We start from the raw sequence: 21,280 nt of genomic DNA, 5'->3' as shown, positions 1-21,280 counted from the left end.
GTTCGCATTTGGATGCTAAACTATTTATTTTGGTAACAATGCTTTGTATGGCTCATGTCCTGGTTGTAAAACAAAATTCACATGAGCAAAAAAGGGAGAAGGGCAAAATGTTTGCATTTGCATGGTTGTAACTCAAAGGTTTTTTTTAACCACATTGTTATTTTGGCTTGGAATTTCATTTGTTGGAAATTTGAACTGCTTTTGAAATGAAAAACTTGTTTAATAAACAAAATAAATGTTTTAAGTGAAGACAGCGTTTGGAGTATTGTTGTCAAAATTACTGACCATGATACAAAGATGATACTGAAAAAGTTGTTAGTAAAAAATGTAACGCTGTGTGCGCTATTGAGCAGAATCGTAAACACCTCTGACTGGCCATTGTGCTCACACACTCACCAAACATGTCTGTGATTGGCTACAATGACCAGCGCTTCAAAAACGTGTTGTAAATATACATCAATGACACTTTTCACAGAGCACGTACACCGATAAACACGCGAGCGTTTGAATGCAGGCACCTATCAGCCTACCGGTCCGCTGATCGACGCCTGCTTGTGCTTTAAAACGATCCCGCTCCCGTTTTTAAAACACTTTCAAACATGCTCCCATCATTTTAGCCAATCACAGACTCCTCCGATGAGCGTGTGAGCACAATGGTCATTCAGAAGTGTTTACAATTCCAGCTCAACGACACGCGAAGCGTCACATTTTTAACTTTTCAGTACCGAATTGGTATCGTGGTCGGTACTTTTGACAACACTAGTTTGAAGTGGAGTGCATAAAAAATAATCTGTTCCCTGAATCCACAGCATTTTTTTATTATTGTGAGTGTACACAAATAAAAGTAGACCGTTTTATAGTTTATAATGATGTCTTGCACTTATCTGTATGGCTAAAAAATATTGTAAGTTGTTTCCTCTGTCATAAAAGGAAAAAAATTGCCGCCACCTTCGTCGAACAGAGGGTTAAAACGTAGCCTATTTAGTTTTATAATTAGGCTATTTTTAAATATTAGCCTACTGTATTTTTTTTTAAAAAATTATATCATATGTTGATTATGAAAAGTGAGCAGCATGAGTAAGATAGGCTACATCATAAGATGTGAAATATGTCTGGAGACATGAAGTTGGGTCACACATGATTTTAAACACTTCATTGAGTTTTGTTTTGTAGAAAGCCTTTCTTTAAAGTGAATTTCATTTTGTATAAATTATATTTTAATTTTGATCAATGTTTCATCAACTAACTGCCTGTGCCTTTCCGTAGCCTATAGTTTCAGCCTAGAGTAAGGCTGAAACTATAGCGTCTTTCTATTTTTAATCAAATTTTAAAATATTTATTTAATATATGTCTTAATTACACTAGGCCTATAGATAGTTATGATATTTGTGGCTGCATCGGGGTCTTTCATTACTAGGTTAAAGTTAGGCCACTGAGGCGAATCATGAGCGGTCCATGGCCCCAAAAAATTTGTGAAATTTTTATTTAGATGATGGCTATCTGTTATGAACTGTAGGCTGCATCAATAAATTACAACAATTTTGTGCTATGGGCACTGCCATTGACACAAACAGTGGAAGAGCCTATTTTACGCTGAGCTTGCTTCTGCTTTTTAAACATGGATGTGTGACATAGGCACATTGGATAAACTATATAAATTCTCTTATGTGTATAAAGGCATATTTTGTACACATCACTATAAAACATATGTCCTTATTAGAAGAAAATATATGTTGTTTTAACGACATAACATCACATTATTCCGAGAAAAGATGTCGTTAAAACAACACATCTCATTATTACGACATAATTGAGGGGAAAACTAATATGTATGTGGATGCTATGTGTCACCGTATATTTCAACAAAACAATCTCCTCAATTTCATAAAGGCATTGTTGTAAGTAATCCCTATGAGGGTGACAGGGTTTTCTTTTCTTTTCTTTTTCTTTGGTGAACTAACTAACTATATATATTAGGGCTGGGCGATATGGCCAAAATTTCATATCCCGATATAGCTCATTTGATATCCCGATAACGATATACATAACGATAAAGCAATTTTTCTGTTAATTCAGTTTATGAATAGTCTATACAAAATTGCAATGTGGAAATGCAGTTTGAAATGATATACAAAACAAATAAAGGTAGTATGGACTACATTTTTATTTTATTTAGAACCTTTTTTTAAAGCAAGACTGTTGGTAAAGTTAACACCTGCCTAGGGATGTTAACCGATGACTGTTTGACCGATGGCTGACCGTATCAACGTTAACCGATCAAAGTTGTCGGTTAAAATAAGTAAAAAAGTGATCTCTAAATTAGGCTATTATAGACAGTGGACTAAACGCTACTACAGTTGGCCGTCTCATTCCAAAATCTTTTTGTGTGATTGAACATATCCCTCGCACTCAATTTTTCATAACTCGCCTGTTTGTACTTAATAAACCAATAAAAACATTTGGCGCGAGGTCACAGCGTTTGGGTTTGCGCGCTCACAAGGTTTGCAAAAAGTAAACACTCGAGGTTAGAGCCAGGGCAGACGACAGTATGAAGCGTGCATTTCGCTTAAGATGGGCTTACATTTGGAAATATATTACATCTTAATTTCAGTGGTAACACATAAGGTGTTGATCGTCTTTCTTTATTATTGTTAGCACTACCTCGAACTAAAGCGGCGTCTCTTCAGAGCTGTCATTTTCTTAAATGAGCCGCGGCAATTAGTGATGTCCGGTTCGCGAACGAATCGTTCTTTTTAACCGGATCTTTATAGTGAACCGGTCGAACCAGTTCACCAAATCGAACTGAATCGTTCTAAACGGTTCGCGTCTCAAATCAGGGCTGATGATCCCACAAACTACTGTAGTTATTAACTTTCTGACATGAGTGACAGTCTCTCAAACTAGAAATAATCTAATATCTTGAAGTAGATGTTGTAACTCCAATCGTTAGCTGAAGTGAGACATGTTTTGCTGAGAGATCTGATGAACTCACGAGCCGCTGATACTGAGCATGCGCGTGTAACCGAACATAGCGGTTCTCGGATCCTCGGATCAGCACAGAATCAAAAAACTTTTCTGTCGGACACGTTCGATACTGAGAGCCGATGAGCTGCGCATGCGTGTTATTTGTTCAGAGGAACGAAATACAGGTTAAGTGTATAAAACTAATCACGTTTGGAAACATCATAAAAAAGCTGTCTCATCACTGTATTATTTTAAAGTTTGGAAACATCATAACAAAGCCGTCTCATCACTGTATTACTTTAAAGTTTGGAAACAATGGATTGTAAAACGGTCAAATTAAACATTTATTTGTTTTATCAATAATGCATGATATTTTCAGGATCAGCTTTTATCTTATTTAATTTCTAAATCGATACACATTTTAAAATGTAATCAAAACAGTAGGTTTGATAGAGACTATTCAGCTTGCAGCAGTTCGCAGCTCAGCACCCTATGCTCAGCACACACACACACTGATACAGTGGTTCTCGAGTCAGATCGACCGGTTGCAACGGATCACTGGTACAGAATCGAGAACCGTTTCTATCGGACACGTTCGATTCTGAGAACCGGTGAGCTGAGGTACTGAGCATGCGTGAGAGGGTCGTAACCGAACTGTTTCTCTCGGACTGGGACAGCTGATGCTGATACATGAGCACGGGTGAACTGAGGATTTGTGTAAGTATTATGTCAATGTAAGTTTATTTAATCCATGTAAAACATCAGTGTTTGCACGACAGTGACAGTGACAGTCTCTCAAACTAGAAATAAAACTAATATCTTGAAGTAGATGTAACAATCGATTCAGTTTGATTTGGTGAACTGTATTGAGTGCTGTTGCAAAACATAAATGAAAAAATGTATCCAAGATGATGATGATGTCAATAATAATTATTACTACACTTAGTTTTGATTACAAATACTTTATATGGATGTGTTTGAATGTATTTTCATCCGCCGGGATGATAGAAATGACGTCATTATGTAAAGACGTAAAAGAACCGGTGATCCGGTTTTTTTAACCGGATTATTGATACGAACTGTCCGAAAGAACCGGTTCGCGGAAAAGAACCGAACTTACAATCACTAGCGGCAATGATTCAAATGAGCTTCTAACGCTGTACAAACGCCTTTATTTTCAACGCGATCACCTTGTACCCAAACCATTTCGAAACTAAGGAGCCATTTATCCTCTGATTACAAACAAGCTCCTCTGCGGCGCGTTTGCGGGACTCGTGTTTCATTTACATTTACATTTACATTTATGCATTTAGCAGACGCTTTTATCCAAAGCGACTTACAACTCAGGAGAACAGGAAGCGATCCGTCAAGAAGAGGCAACGAAACACACGAAAACGAAACAGCGTTTCGCGCTGTGGGGGATTTTAAAAAAGTGACGTGAGTGGAAGGGAGGCGGCAGCGCGTGTGTGTGTGAGTGAGAGAGCGAGAGAGAGAGACAGAGGGAGCGCGGCTCGCGGCTGTTATTTCAAATAGCGCAGCATATTTTAAACTAATCGGTTAACCGGTTTCAACCGGCTAATGAGGCTCGGTGGTGGGTCAAGAAAATGTTTAGTTTTCGCCATCCCTACACCTGCCATTAAAATATTTCAATATATGGCTATATGGTGTGCCACGTGTAAAAGCCCGTTGCAGCGTCTGTGTCTGAAGTTTGTTTTGAGCGCTTATGCCACTATTCTGGCATAATTACTCTGAGAATTACCCTGGTCTGAACCGCGTCTACTACCGTCTTCCTCCATGTTTGTTTATGTATTGCATGGGCATGCCGTGGCGTGAGGTGCGTCTTGACGTAAAATTCTGCCATAAACGCCTTATCGTGGCGTAAGCGATAGAGCCTTATATAAAACGATAGACATTTTCTATCGTCCAGCAGGATCAGCAGGATTGTAGAAGCAGCAGCTCTGACTTTAGTGAGAAACATAGTTTCAGAGCAAATGTACGTTACACTTTGCACAGTATACAGCATGGTAATAGAAAAAATTGCCAAAGTATTGTAAGAAATGTTTAATTGTTCGTCTGAACAGAAGTGCTCACCTGGTCGGAGATGGCCGACAGTGTCTGCTAGACTTCCTCTCTTCACCTTCGTGATGAAAGCACAAAGTCTGCCAGACTCTGTCATCTTCCCTCCCACAACCTGCAACACAGACAAAAGGCAATGCAATTTATTTAAAATATGTTTTACATGCAATCACCATTTTTTCAGTACAAATGGTCTGAAAGGTACTGTGATTGGGAGGAAACATGTCCGGTTCCCTTAGTTTTGTCGTGGCCATGACATATAAACTCGTTGTGGCCTCAAGATCATTTTGTCGAGGTAACGACATCATTATGTCATGGTAGTGCGATGTAAAGTCCCTGCCTCGAGATCATATGTTGAGTGAACAATATATTTTTCTCGTGGAAGGGACGACATCTGTTTCTCATGGCCACGAGTTAAATGTGTAAACAACCTGTGCGACCATAGCAGCCTGGAATTATCTGAAATGAATAAGCCTATAATAAACTGATAGTTGCTTGTTTGCATGTATTTTCTGTATCATTTTAACACCTCATTCACTAAAGGAACTACGGAAACACACTCACAAAATTAATTCTGAACAGTTTGTCCAGGGAAAATTGCTCCCTATTCACAGAAATGTACCCAGATAATGTCTGAAAGACAGCAAACTTTCTGTAACTCAAGCACTATATCAGCATAAATTGTGCCCTTTGTGGGAATGGGTACTCTTTTAAGTGTAATTGACCATCAGTAACCAATTTAAAATACAAGAACTCAAGCCAAATTCAGTCTACAATATTGTGGCAAAGGTCAAGATTCAAATCATTAAGAGAAAGTGAAACCTGCTAGTGAAAGTATTGTGTATGAAACTGTTCAAGTATTTGTTTAAGTTCTCTTGTGATCTAATGTTATTAGCACAAGTTTTAACAAGTGAACTCTCATGGTGTTTAGACATCTCTTACCTTGAGGCCCAGCAGTGCCCCCGTGTCTCTGGGCACCGTGCCATCTTTCATCCGCTTGTTTAGCACTATCCGCCCTATTAGGCGCTCTCCATCTTTGGATGGTTGCCATGTCACCGGGTGCTATGGGGTCAAAGTGACAATACACCTTTGATTTTTATACAAGCATCCACACTGCACATTACACACACACACACACACACACACACACACACACACACACACACACAGGCTCAAGGAAATTAGAGGAGGAGTCTGAATTATTTTGCTGTGAAGACACAAACCATCCCAAGGTGTTACGAAATAAGGCATTTATATTTAAAGTAAAAATTAAATTGATTCACAGCCAGTTTTACTTTTGTAATCAAAAAATCTGAAAAAAAATCTATATATCTATATATATATATATATATATCTATATATATATATATATATCTATATATATATATATATATATATATATATATATATATATATATATATATATATATATATATATATATATATATATATATATATATATATATATATATATATATATTCACTTTAACCTCCTTAGCTCTGGGACCATTTTTGGGGATTTGCACCTGGATTTGGCCTTCCCAAAGTGAAAAGCTTCCCATACCCACATATAGTGGTATAAATACACATTGTTTGTGTCATTTTACAGGAAACACTTTAAAGTTACATAAACACTGCTAAAAGTGATAAACATTTAAATATATGTTCTCTGAGCTGTAATACACCCCCAAAAAAGAGGCGCATCACAAAATATTATTTTTTCCAGTGTTTCAAATGTTCAGTGCTAGAGCACACAGGGCCTGTGATATACACTTTCAAAAATGAAATTATAATAAAAATAAAAAAAGCACCTTTTGGGGGGAGAAGGTTGCTTTATTACAGCTCAGACAACATAAACTTAAATGTTTATCTTTTTTAGCAGTGTTCTATGTAACGTTTCCTGTAAAATTACACCCAAAATGTTGTATTTAGACCACTGTATGTGGGTATGGGAAGCTTTTCACTTTGGGAAGGCCAAATCCAGGTGGAAATAAATACCATAACATTTGCAATATTTAAAGAAATAAGTCACACAAAATTGAAAATCGTGTCATCATTTTCTTTTGCTGATGTCGTAAACCAATATGGTAACGAAAAGCCTGAAAAAGTTTCCATTCTCTGCAGTTTTCAAATGTAATATAGACTTATGTTTAATTCATATGGTCCATTAAGAAATGTGGTGCCAAATTTGGCAAATTATATTTAATATAATTGTTTTGTAAAATATCTTGACGTTGGTGTTAAATGTTGCACCATATTTGAATTGAATGAGACTTAAGAGCTGATATGAAGGAGACAAGGATCGGTGATTAACAACATTTACATTATTTTTACAGACTTTGTAAGAAATGAGGGACTTGTTCCTCACTCAAAGCTATTGTATGGCTTCACAAAACTTGGGAAATGTAACATGATTTGTATAGACCATTTTTTGGAACAGTACATGTTTTTGCCATTGTTTGAGCCTGACAGCCTCAGTCCCCATTATGAATATGAGCACTTTAAACATCCTGCAGTACATCTTCTATTGTGTTCCACAGAAGAAAAAAGTCACAGGTCTGGAACGACATAAGGGAGAGTAAATGATGACAGGATCTTGGCATTTGCTAACAGCATGAATGTAATTGTCTTCAAATAATTTTATACCCTGTAGGGGTCGGTTTGTGCGTTCATCAAGTACAGACACAATAGACAGGGAAGGGTGAGAGGTATCAAGCACACAATGCTGTGGACAGCAAATCACAGTAGTGAAATAAATCAGCAGTTCTCAACTGGTGGATCACAACACTGTTCTGATAGGGCAGATATTAATAGATTAAAGCAATAGGCCGTGGTTTACAGTGATTTTAGAACAGCTATAGGCACAACGCGAAGCAGAGTTGTGCAGTAATATTGATGTAATGTTTATAAAGCATTTTACATCTTAAAATATGACTCAGCCAATCATAATCAAGGTGCTGAACTATCAGATTTATTAAAAACATTTTTAAAGAGAAACGTGTATTGGGCATGGTTTGTAGTATGGGATGTAGACAGCCCCTTTTCAATGCAAATAATAAAATTTTAAATAAAGTTTTAAAAGAGGGAAGAAATCAACATATTGACATTCAGTAAAACATTATAGTTTGTGCAACTTTTAGCATAAATTCGTCCCTCACTTGGTAAATGTACAATTTAGACAGATTCTTAGATAGATAGGTTGTTATCAGATAAGTGTGTTACAAAAGCGTCCAGTAGGGCTGCACAAAAATCCTAATTTAAAAATTTTCTCTTGAAATTGAAATTGGGATTATTAATTACGATTATCATAATTTGCATGTTTTGAACAGCTTTCTGCCATTATTTGAAGCGACTGCATAACATACTGTTATATCAAAATAAACAAGCTGAAAACACTCTTCCTGAAAAACTTATATTGATTTTCTATAGCATTAATCCTCAAAAGTCACATATATATTGGTTTGGTTTCTTTAAATAAATAAAAAAATATGCATGGTATTATAATGTTATGCTAAAACTAAAATTAAAACAATGGGACATTATTTAAAACCCATGATTTACTCACCCTCAAGTCCTGCTAGGTGTATATGACATTCTTCTTTCAGACGAATACAATCAGAGTTATATTAAAGGGTTAGTTCACCCAAAAATGTCATTAATGACTCACCCTAATGTCGTTCCACACCCGTAAGACCTCTGTACATCTTCGGAACACAGTTTACATTTTTTTATATTTAGTCCAAGAGCGTATCTAAGTGTATGCACACTATACTGTCCATGTCCAGAAAGGGAATAAAAAGTCACGTGATTTCAGCAGTTTGGCAGTTTGACTCGCGATCCAAATCATGAATCAATACGCTGATTCATGACCATTTGAATCTTTATTTGAGGTTTGAAAACAAACACGGAAGAGAAGACAATGCTGAATAAAGTCGTAGTTTTTGTTATTTTTGGACCAAAATGTATTTTCGATGCTTCAAGAGATTCTAATTAACTAACTGATGTCACAGATGGACTACTTTGATGATGTTTTTTTTTCTTTTTTTGGACATGGACAGTATAGTGTGCATACACTAAGATACTCTGTCGGACTAAACATAAAATATCTTAAACTGTGTTCTGAAGATAAACGGAGGTCTTACGGGTGTGGAACAACATTAGGGTGAGTCATTAATGACATACATTTAATTTTTGGGTGAACTAACCTTTTAAAAATTGTAACTGTTAGCGTAAGCATTATGAACTGTAGAGGCACTTTCGACACCTTTTCCATTAGTTGAATACGGAAGGTGACCAGCCGGAACTTTACTTTATAAAGCTTTTAATATGGATATTTTTCTTACACAAATGCATCGATTCACTTCAGAAGGCCTTTATTAACCCCCCAGAATCGTGTGGAGTACGTTATATGATGGACTGAGGCAATTTATGGACTTCAAAACCGGAACATCATTCACTGCCATTATAATGGGCCGTTCACACTAGACGCGAATGAAACAAATAAATTGTGCTATTCGCACAAAGTTGGAGGCTTGAACATTTTGAATCCATTCGCTTCATTTGCGCTTAAAATTCGCTCCATTCGCGTGTGACATTCACTACACAACAGACGCAAATTCACATCATTGGAGGGGCTTCTACCAGGGAGCGGTAGTCGTCAAAAGGACTGGCCGAGTTAAGGCTGCTCTGGTCGGGGTTAATGAGCGCTGTTAACTCCGAAAACGCCAGATAACATTTTCAAATAGGTGCTCTCTTAATGAAAACACCACAGATTTGAGCTTTAAACAACTACATTCTCGCCTGAAAAACTCACAATAACAATAACACAATAACACAATAACATTAGTATTTTTAAATTACTCTGCCCTCTGGGTTTCCCATCCATCACTTCACCATGTGACAGCAGCAAGCAGGCTCTTGATTGGTTAACACGGCATGAATATCCGCCAAAGTTCAGATTTCATTTCACACGGTCAATTCGCGTCATTCGCACCGTGTCATTCGCGTGAATCGCGTCAGTCGCACTGCCTCATTTGAGCAATTCGCGCCGTAGAATGTCTAGTCGCGTCTTTGCATTGACTTATCATGTAAATCACTCGCACTTATTGCTTCGTTCGTGACTGGTGTGAACGCACCATAAAGCTTGGAAGAGCCAGCACATTTTTTTATATAACTGATTGTGTTCGTCTGAAAGAAGAATGTCGTTTACACCTAGGATGACTTCAGGGTGAGTTAATAATGGGATCATTTTCATTTTTGGGTGAACTCTACCTTTAAGATTAACATCTTAAGCACAAAATAATGTAAGTGGACTTTTTTTTTTGTAATTGCGGCTTTGAATAATTACATAATTGTGTCATCCGTAATTGTAATCACGATTACAAATTCGATTAATTGTGCAGCCCTAGTGTCCAGCGACAAGCAAATTGTGTGTGTGAAACAGTCACAGGATATTGAATGTTCAATATGTTTAGAGGGGAATTTTAGACAAATAAGCCTTTACTGTGTTTTACTATGAAGTACAACGCACCTGAAATAAAAACCAAACCCTTAATAAAATGTCTCATTACTTCTTGTGGTTAGAATTTGAGATGAAAGCACAACTTTACATGCTTGTTGCTTCGATCACATCACATATGGTTCAGACATAGCGTAAAAAAATAAATAAATAAAGCAAAACCAGTTGAGAAGCGCTGATCTAGATCAATCCATTAATCAAAGACAAAAGCAAAGTAAACTGCTCTCACACCCTCAAGCAGTATGGATGTGGCAAGCTACTTCTATTCACTGTTGTGAAAGACGTGGGGAACGAACAAAAACAAAAGGCAGAACAGGAAAGGAAAGGGCAGCATGAAGGATGAGACAGTGAAAAGGGGAAAAGAAAAACAACTGCTTAGTGCAAGATTGATTCCCACACTAGTCTATCCCTGTGTTTAAGCTGAGACTGAAGGATTGTGTGGAAAAAATCATGTCAGGAAATCCCAAAGGAGGGAACAGTGTGAGAAGGTAACGTGACCAAGTGAGGAAAACAGGTTTGCAATAAGAATGGAGCGTCTGTCCGCATCGAGAAGCATGCAGCATATGGAGCAAACAGTGCCAGGAAGTTTGTCATTAATCTTTCTGTGTGTTAGGATGCGCTACGACTTTGCAGCCAGAAGACAGTGGAGCCAAGCAAACAAGAGGGTTCTCCTCTCTTCTCGAATCAGGAGGCACGATTAGAGTAGAAAACCCTCTAGGGGCAGAAACAGACAGTGAGCGGTTCGAGCAGGTCAGTCACAGAAGGCGAGAGTCAAGCGGCGGGAAGTCGTCTAAGTACCTTGTCGCTATGGCTATGCTCCTCGTTTAGCGTGGTGCTACTGCACGTGTCAACCCCTGAATCTTTGACCTGCGGCTCGCACCACTCCACGTCTTCGTCGTGGGAGCGCTCCCAAAATTGCACCACTGTCTTTTGCCTCTCAGACAGGGCATAACTGGCGTCCAAAAAATATGCTTGCTCATTTGTTTTTCTTTTTCCCCTTTGAATGTTGCCTAAAAGTTATGGATGATATAAAAAAAGGAGGAGAAACAAAACATGCAGAGGTGAATTAAACGAGGGGAAATGGGTCGAGAGGGTCAGAAGCCTCACCATAGACATTGAGGAGGCCTCGCTATGCCAAGACGCATGGTCCCACCAGTGACCATCCATATCTCCTGAGGACAGCACAGTGATACACACACACACACACACTTGTGTAAACAAGAATGAACTTATATAGTCAGATATAAAACATTCATTTACTCGCACACTTTCACACTCTTACAGCTCTTTTAAAGGAACAGTTCAACAAAAATGATCATTCTGCCATCGTTCTCTCACCCTCATGTCAATCCACAACTGTACAACCTTCTTTCTTTTGTGAAACACAAAAAGAGAAGAATGTACAAGCCATTTTTGTTTCTAGCAATTGCAATGAATGGGGACTGAAATTTCATGTTTCAAAAAGGACATTTGTGATTAAAATCACAATGCCTTAATTGTAAACTGATCGTTCTTCTGAATAGGATCTTTTCACTGAATCAGTTTATCAGGATCATGAAAGGGATGGGCGATACCAAACTTTTTAAATTTGATACAATGCCTACATTTTGTTACAATTTTAACAATACCGATACAAATACTAATACTGATACTATTTTTTAAATAATGTTCATTTTAAAAAGTTAAATAACATCTACACAAAAGCAAATATGAGCTAAATTAAATAAAAATATGTCCACCGTTGCGTGTGCGTATGTTGCGTGTGCGTAAGTAAGTAAGTGGGTTTATGTCCGCTTCTCGCAGTTCATGTGACAGCTAAATATGTCAGGGGTGTTTTGGCACAAACATTTGCAGTATCGACCGCCCATCCCTAGTTCACAAAAATAAATCACAATTAATTTATTAATGAATTGGACTGATAAATTCAAGAGTTAAACTCTCTGACTGAATGGGCCCTATCATAAACCTGGTGCAATGTGTTTTTTGTTAGTTTCAGCCTGCCCATGGGTGTGCTGGTCTGAAATCGTGAAACCGTGCTGGTGTGCTCAGGCGCATGGTTGGCGTGTTGCTATTTTGAGGCATCTGAAATAGATTGCGCCATTGACCAACAAAAACCTGGTTTAAAGTCAATGGCGCAATATTTTATTTTATTTAAAGAGCGTGTTAGGAACATGCGCCTATAGGTGGGTCCATAACGTGCATTCACTCTGCTTATTACACACACAGGGTCGCGCAGCAGCACACAAAATGTTTAAATATAAAAAATTAAAGGATTTAAATGTACAATTTTATTAATGTGCACATAAATATAAAAATGCCTACATTGTCATTGCATTTATCAGAATTACGGCAAAGTAATGATGTGCAAGCAGGTGTCACTGGACGAGCAGATCCGTTTCCTTGCTTGAGAAGCGTTCAGTTTTTACACTTGCAAATTCCGTCATGGAAATAGCGAATCCGTTATGGCACGAGCGCAACTGGCTTTTAAAGGTAATGGAATATGGGACTCTGATTGGTTTATTGCACATTACGCCCAAAACACACTCATGACTCATTAAGAGACTTAGAATAACTCTTTAAGACCACGCCGACCATTTTTCCCATCATTAAACTCGCAAAAGTGGATTCGGACATGGCCTAAAGTGCACTTGTGCTGTGCGCTTTAGACCATGCGCTTAGATCGTTAAAGTAGGGCCCATTGATTTGGTTGCAGTGGTTAAGAACTCAATGGATTTGAATATTATCAATGAAATCTTGGGTCTGTGCTAATACAAAGATATTTATGATTTGGAATATAATGTACAAATCATACGAACTACCTTAACTGGACGTTCATGATCCCCTTTCATTGTAATCACAATGAAAATATTACCAGTGCATTCTTTAAAAAGTCTCTTTTACATTCCACAGAAGATTTCACACAATTCTCACCACAGAAGAATTCACACACGCAGGACTAGAACAACATGAGGGTGGCTAAATGATGACAGAACTTTCATTTTTGGATCAATTATCCCTTTAAATGAACATATTAGTAATTATTATTACTTTTTACATTTACCTATTCAAAAAGGGAAATGGAAAGAAACAACAAATGCAGATATTTTAAAGCTGTATAGTGTTACATAAAAGCCAGCATTTACAGTGTTATATAAAATCCACCACCACCAAAACTACAAAACACCAAAACAATAACTTGGCAAAAAGAACAAAAATACAGCTGATATCAACTTCTAAGCTCAACATTTGACCATTAGTTTTCATATTAAATGACCTGACTGCCATCTACACAGCAGCGTTTTAGATTTTAGTTAAGAAATCTATATCTGGTTCAGTGGTTACACACAAACATTCAAATCTAGTGCTTAAATAACATTCAAAAGACACATTGGTTTGATATTGCTCTTTGCTGTTGTAAAATGTACTACCATAAATCTACCATAAAATTCATACTATTTTGATGTGATGTTTAATTTTGATTATGGGATATTTCTCCTTGCATTTCCATTGTAACATAAGTCATTTTAATAGAATAAAGCATTAGATTTAAAAGTAAAGTTTTCCATCTCTAACATTTCAACAGTCAGTATGCCTAGGAGACTTATTGTAATCTGACAATACTTCTCCTGACTTGCAACTGGTTACATGGGTTAGCAAATAGATGAGATTGCGATGCAGCAATATTGTACTGATACCTTCTTATCAGTACAAAACAAAACTGGACTGGATTATGTAAACCATCACACTATAGGGTTCACTTAAAATGTACAAAAAGTTATTTACCTGTGACTATACCATCAGTACAGAAGGAACAGTATCTTTGATTAAGAAACCAAGCTGTAGTTTAAAGATGAAAAATATGGCCATTACGCATCCATAACTTTAACAGTCAAATTCGGTGCAATATTACAACAGCACTATAATGAATGGGAGAAAAAAGGAAACAAAAAAAAAAAAACCTATCCTACCAAACAGCATAGGAACTTTAATATTGCAGAAGTCTGATTGCTGTCACCAACACTGCATCATCCTGCTCCCATTATCCCTCCCAACAAACAGTGGTATCTGTATTCTACCATGAAAAGAATGAGCATTGTAAAAGCTTACTTCAGTAGACATTACTTCTGCTTTAACATACACCATGCCTCACAAACCAGAAGCATTCGACATTTTTTGCATCATCTGTAGACCGTCCCGGGTGTCTTCAGGAAAAAAAGAATATTTTCTGTGTAGTCGCAATATATTGTTGATAATCCGTCTTTGCTTCACCACCTCTTCCAAACCTTGGCAAGTTAAAGTTCTGCAAAGCTGATTTACTCGACCACATCCACCGGGACAATGACCAGAACTCAACAGCAGCTCTTCAAGTCACACATGGGTCAGTACTTAAAGAATTGGCACATCCCCTTCAAGAAAGATGTCACACCCCAAAGTTTGCAATTTTTAATTGCCCCTCACTGTATAGATCCCCCCCTCCTCTCTCTCTCTCTCTCTCTCTCTCTCTCCCTCTCTCTCTCTCTCTCTCTCTCTCTCTCTCTCTCTCTCTCTCTCTCTCTCTCTCTCTCTCTCTCTCTCTCTCTCTCTCTCTCTCTCTCTCTCTCTCTCTCTCTCTCCTTCCACTGAAATGGCGTTCATGCCTTAGAATAATGAGCTTACTGTTATTCTTGTAAGCCAGCTCAAACACCCTGCCCTACATAGTCCCTGCATCTCTACAGACTCTTTCCCAGAGTTTGCCGGGCTGATCTCTGACTCTGTGAACCCCTATACAGCTCACTCTTGCCTGCTTGGTAGCAAGTATGGCCCTCAATCACCTGCACCAAACCAACAGTCCTATTCCACTCCTTTCGGTTTTCCGTCCTTCCAGTTGTTGGTTTTACATGGAAGTTACAGTTACGGAGAGTACAAACAAGTTAGTAAGAAGTCGCCGCCCATTTGAGACTGAGAAATACTCCAAAGCACACAGCAGCAAAGTTGTCACCCTTCTAAGCGTTGACGGTTCAGTGAAATATCAACTTACCACCATTTTCCCTGGCTTCACACAGCGTAGCGTCTCGGCATGCGCCTCCACCAGTTTGCTACTTTGACCAAATCCTTTTCTCTTTTCGCAGGTGGGGAGGGAATTGAATACTTTGAACCAATCAGGTCGACTGATTGACGTATGTCCAATGGCGCCCAATGAGGGATAATCTTGTCGGAGATCAAGCTCCTTCATGTCTGCAGTCAAGAGGTGTGCCACACTTACGAGGTCAGAACGAGCTATTAGGTGTCTGCTAGATTTGAGGTAACTCTAGAAAAAGTTGGCTGTTGGATGAAGAATTTTGGGAAACAGTCACTACCTCAAGAAACACCAAAGTGGTTATCACAATTATCGAACTAAACCAATCAACTGTTGGGATCTGAAGTTTGTTGGTGCTTGTTGGGGTAGAGTAAACTTGCTATTAGATAGCAGACTGAAACAGAGCGATGAAGAATGAGCATGGTTGAATGTAAAAGCAAGTGTCTCTTTGGGTCACCATGTGTCCTATATTCTTTAAAACTCTGCTCCACTGTAGTCTCTTGAGTGCATTAAGTAGATGTGGTGGAGATGTGGCTATGACATATGCACTGGTGAAATTTTACTTTCTGACTTTGACATGGAAGTGACCCTCTACAAGCGCCCTCCACTGCAAAGCGGCTGGGACCCCCTCTCTCTACCTCTACAGATGGAGGAAAGGCTCTGGGGAGCTCTCTTGAGACTGCTCCTTTGCAAAGAGGCTTATCCAATTGAGCTAATTGTGACCCTGACAACATCAGAGCTTTTATGGGAGGGGTCAGAAACACAGGGTATACCTTGCATGGTAGAAGAAAACGCAAGAAGAGGAAGCACAGGTTCCTAACATAGATAATGAGCACCTAGACTCCTAGAGAATATTGTAACATTTGCTGAAAACCTTTGATATAGGCAACCGCTGATCAATGAGAATTTTCAATGAGAAGCTGTTTTCAGACATCCAATCTACTGTATTCTCACTCATTTCAAATTGACCCGGCTCTTAATGCATTTCAAGCTGTGTTTTTTTTAAATGTACCATTTTTGGAACCAGATACATAGTTCTGTAATGCATTCTCAATGCTTAATTTGCAGTCAAAAAAGTGAATCTAAACACCTGACAGTCAAAACTTCAAAAATGAGCAATGGCAATCATGATCTTTATGCATCAGCACAAACTGAAATAAAGAAAAATGTATATTATGATTAGGGCTGCAACAATTAACTGATAAAAATTGTAATATCAAGAACGATTACCTTTCTCAATTAGTCGGGTCTGCCCTCATTGCATGGAAAATGTCACTAGTCGCACCAAATTACAGTACTGAATAACGCATTTCTATGGACAAAATGCATCTAAAAATAGTGAGTGAACAGAGTGAGCATGATCCAAGCTGCCCAAACATGAGAATTTTCAAGTTAATGCATTAGCGTTGAACATACCCTGTCATGTACAAAATGTTCATTTTACAGGTTATATCCTTATCTGTAAATGTTACTAATCCACGCAAGCATTTCTATTTTGCATGAAAGCAAGTCCTGAAAGTCTGCATTAAAGGGATACTCCAATGCTTTTTCATATTAAACTATGTAATTCCCTTAATTAATTGCGTGCACTTAATCACTCTGACGCGCGGTGACATTTTGATAGAACTTAGCTTACTAGCCCACTAAGCCCAGTTCATTCACTATGGTACCAAACAGAGATCAAGTTAGAAGCGACCAAACACCTCCACGTTTTCCTATTTAAATACAGTTGTACGAATAGTTAAATGACCAAGAATGGTGACACAAAATAAAACATGGCACTTTTCTAATCGTGTTAAAAAGGATAACTATAATGTATGGCGGAATAGCACTTCTGAGAGTACTTCGACTTTGTGCAGTAAAAAGTCACACCTGAAAAATCTTCCTTCATATCTCCCCCTCCCTCTCTCATTTCTGTCAATATTGGGAGATGTGAGTGAGGATTTTTCAGAAAATATCTGAAATATCTGCTGTTGAACACTAAATTTAGGTTTAAAAGTCAACATGCAATTCAAGTATTTTATGAGAGTAGTAACTATAAAGGGATAACAGCGTATAAATGTGAGGCGTTTCTTATAGCCTATTAACAGGATAAAGAAATAACAGTAACAGGTTACTTTGTTCATAACAAGTGTGTGTGTGTGTGTGTGTGTGTGTGTGTGTGTGTGTGTGTGTGTGTGTGTGTGTGTGTGTGTGTGTGTGTGTGTGTGTGTGTGTGTGTGTGTGTGTGTGTGTGTGTGTGTGTGTGTGTGTGTGTGTGTGTGTGTGCCTGTTTATGTGGTTTATGAGGACACAAATTTGTATAACTACATGGGTATTACACTGGTATTACACTATAAATGTGGTTTATGAGGGTATCAAATGTCCTCATAATTCAAATGGCCATAAAAACATACTAAATTATGTTTTTTTGATAAAGTAAAAATGCAGAATGTTTCCTGTGATGGGTAGGTTTAGTGGCAGGGGCAGTGTAAGGGGATAGAAAATACGGTTTGTACAGTATAAAAACCATTACGCCTATGGAGAGTCCCTGTAAACCACATAGACCAACACAGTGTGTGTGTGTGTGTGTGTGTGTGTGTGTGTGTGTGTGTGTGTGTGTGTGTGTGTGTGTGTGTGTGTGTGTGTGTGTGTGTGTGTGTGTGTGTGTGTGTGTGTGTGTGTGTGTGTGTGTGTGTGTGTGTGTGTGTGTGTGTGTGTTCCTGCAGAACATTCCTCTTTTATTATAGTAAAACCATGCTTTTTTGGTGTATTGATTACCAGTTATATATCCATACAAATCCCTCGTTCCCTGAAGGCGGGAACAGAGGTTCCAAGAGGTTTATTTATTTAAGGGTCCTTCTTCCAAAGGCATTTTGCTGGCACATTACTTGCAATTATTTCATGTTTGTAAACATCATCATGCCATAGTTTTCCTTTGTGCTATTGGTTTTTAAATAATTCCTGAAGCCGTCCCAGTGCTGCACATTTTGGTGCTGCCTTTTTTTTGTTTGACAGATCCATTTCAGGCTATGGCTGAGTTAATTCAGGTATGTTAAATAAAGAAGATGTCCATGCAGAGCTGGGGAGAATACGTTTTGAAACCCTGTCTGTATGACTATTGAAATAATATGATGGGCATGGCTGAAAAAAGCTAAAATTTTAATTATCTAACATTTTGAATTTTCTAAGATTCATATTAGCTCAAATACTTGTCAGGATGTACCAGTAAATAACCCTGCGTTGCTGGTCAAAAGTATAACATGTTTTACATACTCATACTCTGGAATGCTGATTGCTGCCCAGGATGTAAAGTAGGTATGCTGATCGACCAACTTCACGCTAAAAAAAAGAACTTTCACTGTTGTTAGTGGCACTCAAATCATCCTTGTTCACATTACTTAAAAAAAACTCATGTAACTTCATGAACTTAAATTGTCTGAGTTGTTGTCTTACTAAAAATGAGTATTGTCAGCTTAAGTGTTTATTCAGACAACTTAACATTGCTGAGTGAAACAAACAAACTTGGCAGTGGATCTGTAGTTCCCAGCATGCTGTGTAAGGGACTTCATTAGGATGTTGTTAGTTTATGTAAGTCTTTAATGTTCAGTTATGTTGGCCATTTAGAGGAGATTCTGTAATTCTGTGGTAACCATTAAGCAGAATGGTGCCTGTGTTTAGGCTGTGGGCACTCGTATGCACCTATTTATTGAATTCCTGTGCAACAGGAAATGGAACAGCATTACATTTAATTTAATAAGGTTCATTTAATAAGGTAAATTAAATTGATAAAGGTGTTCACCTTACATAATAAACTTTTAGAAATTTAGCATTACATTATCAAGTAGTGCACATATAAATATTATGTAACAGTGACAAATTCAAGTGGTTTATATTTAATTTTGTTAGCTTTACTTGAATTTCTTTTGTTCGTATAACTAAATTGTTATTTGTAAAAATTACTCAGTGTAGTTACATGGAACCACTTGACACTGCTTTTTTAAGTAAATTCAAAAAGTATTTTTTTTAGTCAATAAACCAGCCTGGATTTTTTCAGCAGAGGCAGCTTTTTCAACCAATGGATTCATCAAATGAACTAGAACAAAGATATGTCTGTTTCTTTTGATAGTTACAGTCGTATATCAAACCTGTGGTGGTGAGCATCAAGGAGTGCTTTTTTGTTTCTTTTTTTGTCATTTAAGGTCATAGTAAAATACTCACTTTAACTGTCCTGTAGCAAACACAGTATAAAATCATACTGTAACAGGAATTAACTTAATGAATAGCAGTGTATGACAGTGTCCACTGAAGCTCTACACGTCATCCCCATTCACACTCTAGCATCTTCAGCCCAGCTTGCATTACATAATTAAACCTGCCTGAATAATGAAACAGCCTCCATGGTTTAAAACCCTGGTCATGTGACTCACCCCATGTAATTGCCAGTATCAGTGGGTTCTTCTTTATCTTAAGTGTAGTTTTAAACTGAATTTAAAGGTGACCGATCACATAATAAACTGCATGTTACTGAATCTCAACAACTCTATACCACAGAAATTAAAACTTAAAGAGATTTGCCAAGAGAATTGACAATTGTACTAAATCTGAGGTCACAACCTAGCAAGTCTTTTCATTCTTCTCATTTTTTTTAACTTCCCATGTTATTGTATTAAGAATGTTACTCGGGGATTACCGTTACTAGGGGTGCTCTGGTTAACTGTTAAATGACAGAAATCATTTTGACTGATTAATGTTATCGGTTAAACGGTTTAAAAAGTTATTTTTCAAGTTGTGAAAACATTTGCTGCATGGTTAAAATTACGCTACACATATAAAAAATGTGTTTTTCAGCGAATTTTTTTTATTTTCAATTTGCTTTTTTTTTACAGTATTGTAAAATACTGAAAAAAAAAGGAAATGTTTACAAACATTATAAACGCTATACACATGGCTATAGCTATTTTAGTTCCTCTCACTCGACAACAAATCCTTTAAATGTAACAGTATTCAAAACAGAACAAGAATGAACAGTAGCTACATACTTTAATGCATTTAAAGTGAAACTGAAACAGAAAGAGGCGTTGGGCTAGCGTAGACAACCTCGCTCTTTCTGCACCAGGGTTGGGGAGTAACGGCATTACGTAATCAGGATGCAAAAAAGTAATCAGAATACAGTTACATTTTGTAAAAAAAAAAAAAAAAAAAAAGTACTATCAGGATTACAATGGTTTAATTTAAAACTAAATAAATGAGTATTTTTGACATAATACTATATTGACACATGCTTGATTATAGTTTTTGTTCTGTTGCCAGCCATGACACCTTTTGGTGTATGCACAAATAACACTCGTCTCCAATCATTCTCCTTGGACGCAGGTTGAGACGCAGCAAACTTTTTGTTTACGATGCGGCCAAAGCGCTTCCATGTCATGGAAACAACGTGTACAGTGTAAACTATGCCTTTCAGCCACAAAGATGCTTTCTTTATCAAAGCACTCAACAAACATCCAACTTGAAACATTTGCAGGTAAGCAAATTAGCATGGAAATTATCTTGGCTAAAATGTACTGCTTGTTAGTGCTTTAAAAACAAGTAAAGATTGCCAGCAGCAAATATTTTCAATACACTGCAGTCAATACAAAAGCATTTCTTATCTGACCATTGTTTACGAGTAAAACGGCTATAGT

The 21,280-nt window shown here is 37.6% G+C and overlaps 1 protein-coding gene across 8 annotated transcripts in view; it reads right to left on the bottom strand.

Moving 5' to 3' along the window:
* Nucleotides 1–21,280, bottom strand: part of rims2b (regulating synaptic membrane exocytosis 2b) — a 241,805-nt gene that overhangs the window by 97,018 nt on the left and 123,507 nt on the right. For all 8 annotated transcript variants that reach the window (XM_067426681.1, XM_067426679.1, XM_067426682.1 and 5 more), the window contains exons 6-8: nucleotides 11,357–11,568; nucleotides 5,983–6,102; nucleotides 5,056–5,155 (exon numbers count right to left, since the gene is read on the bottom strand). In XM_067426681.1, coding sequence (XP_067282782.1) covers nucleotides 5,056–5,155; nucleotides 5,983–6,102; nucleotides 11,357–11,568 — 432 coding nt within the window. The remainder of the gene's footprint in view (nucleotides 1–5,055; nucleotides 5,156–5,982; nucleotides 6,103–11,356; nucleotides 11,569–21,280) is intronic.

Source organism: Pseudorasbora parva, chromosome 19 (assembly GCF_024679245.1).
Source record: "Pseudorasbora parva isolate DD20220531a chromosome 19, ASM2467924v1, whole genome shotgun sequence".
Classification (NCBI taxonomy): Eukaryota; Metazoa; Chordata; class Actinopteri; order Cypriniformes; family Gobionidae; genus Pseudorasbora; species Pseudorasbora parva.
This window is presented reverse-complemented; position numbering and strand designations above follow the sequence as displayed.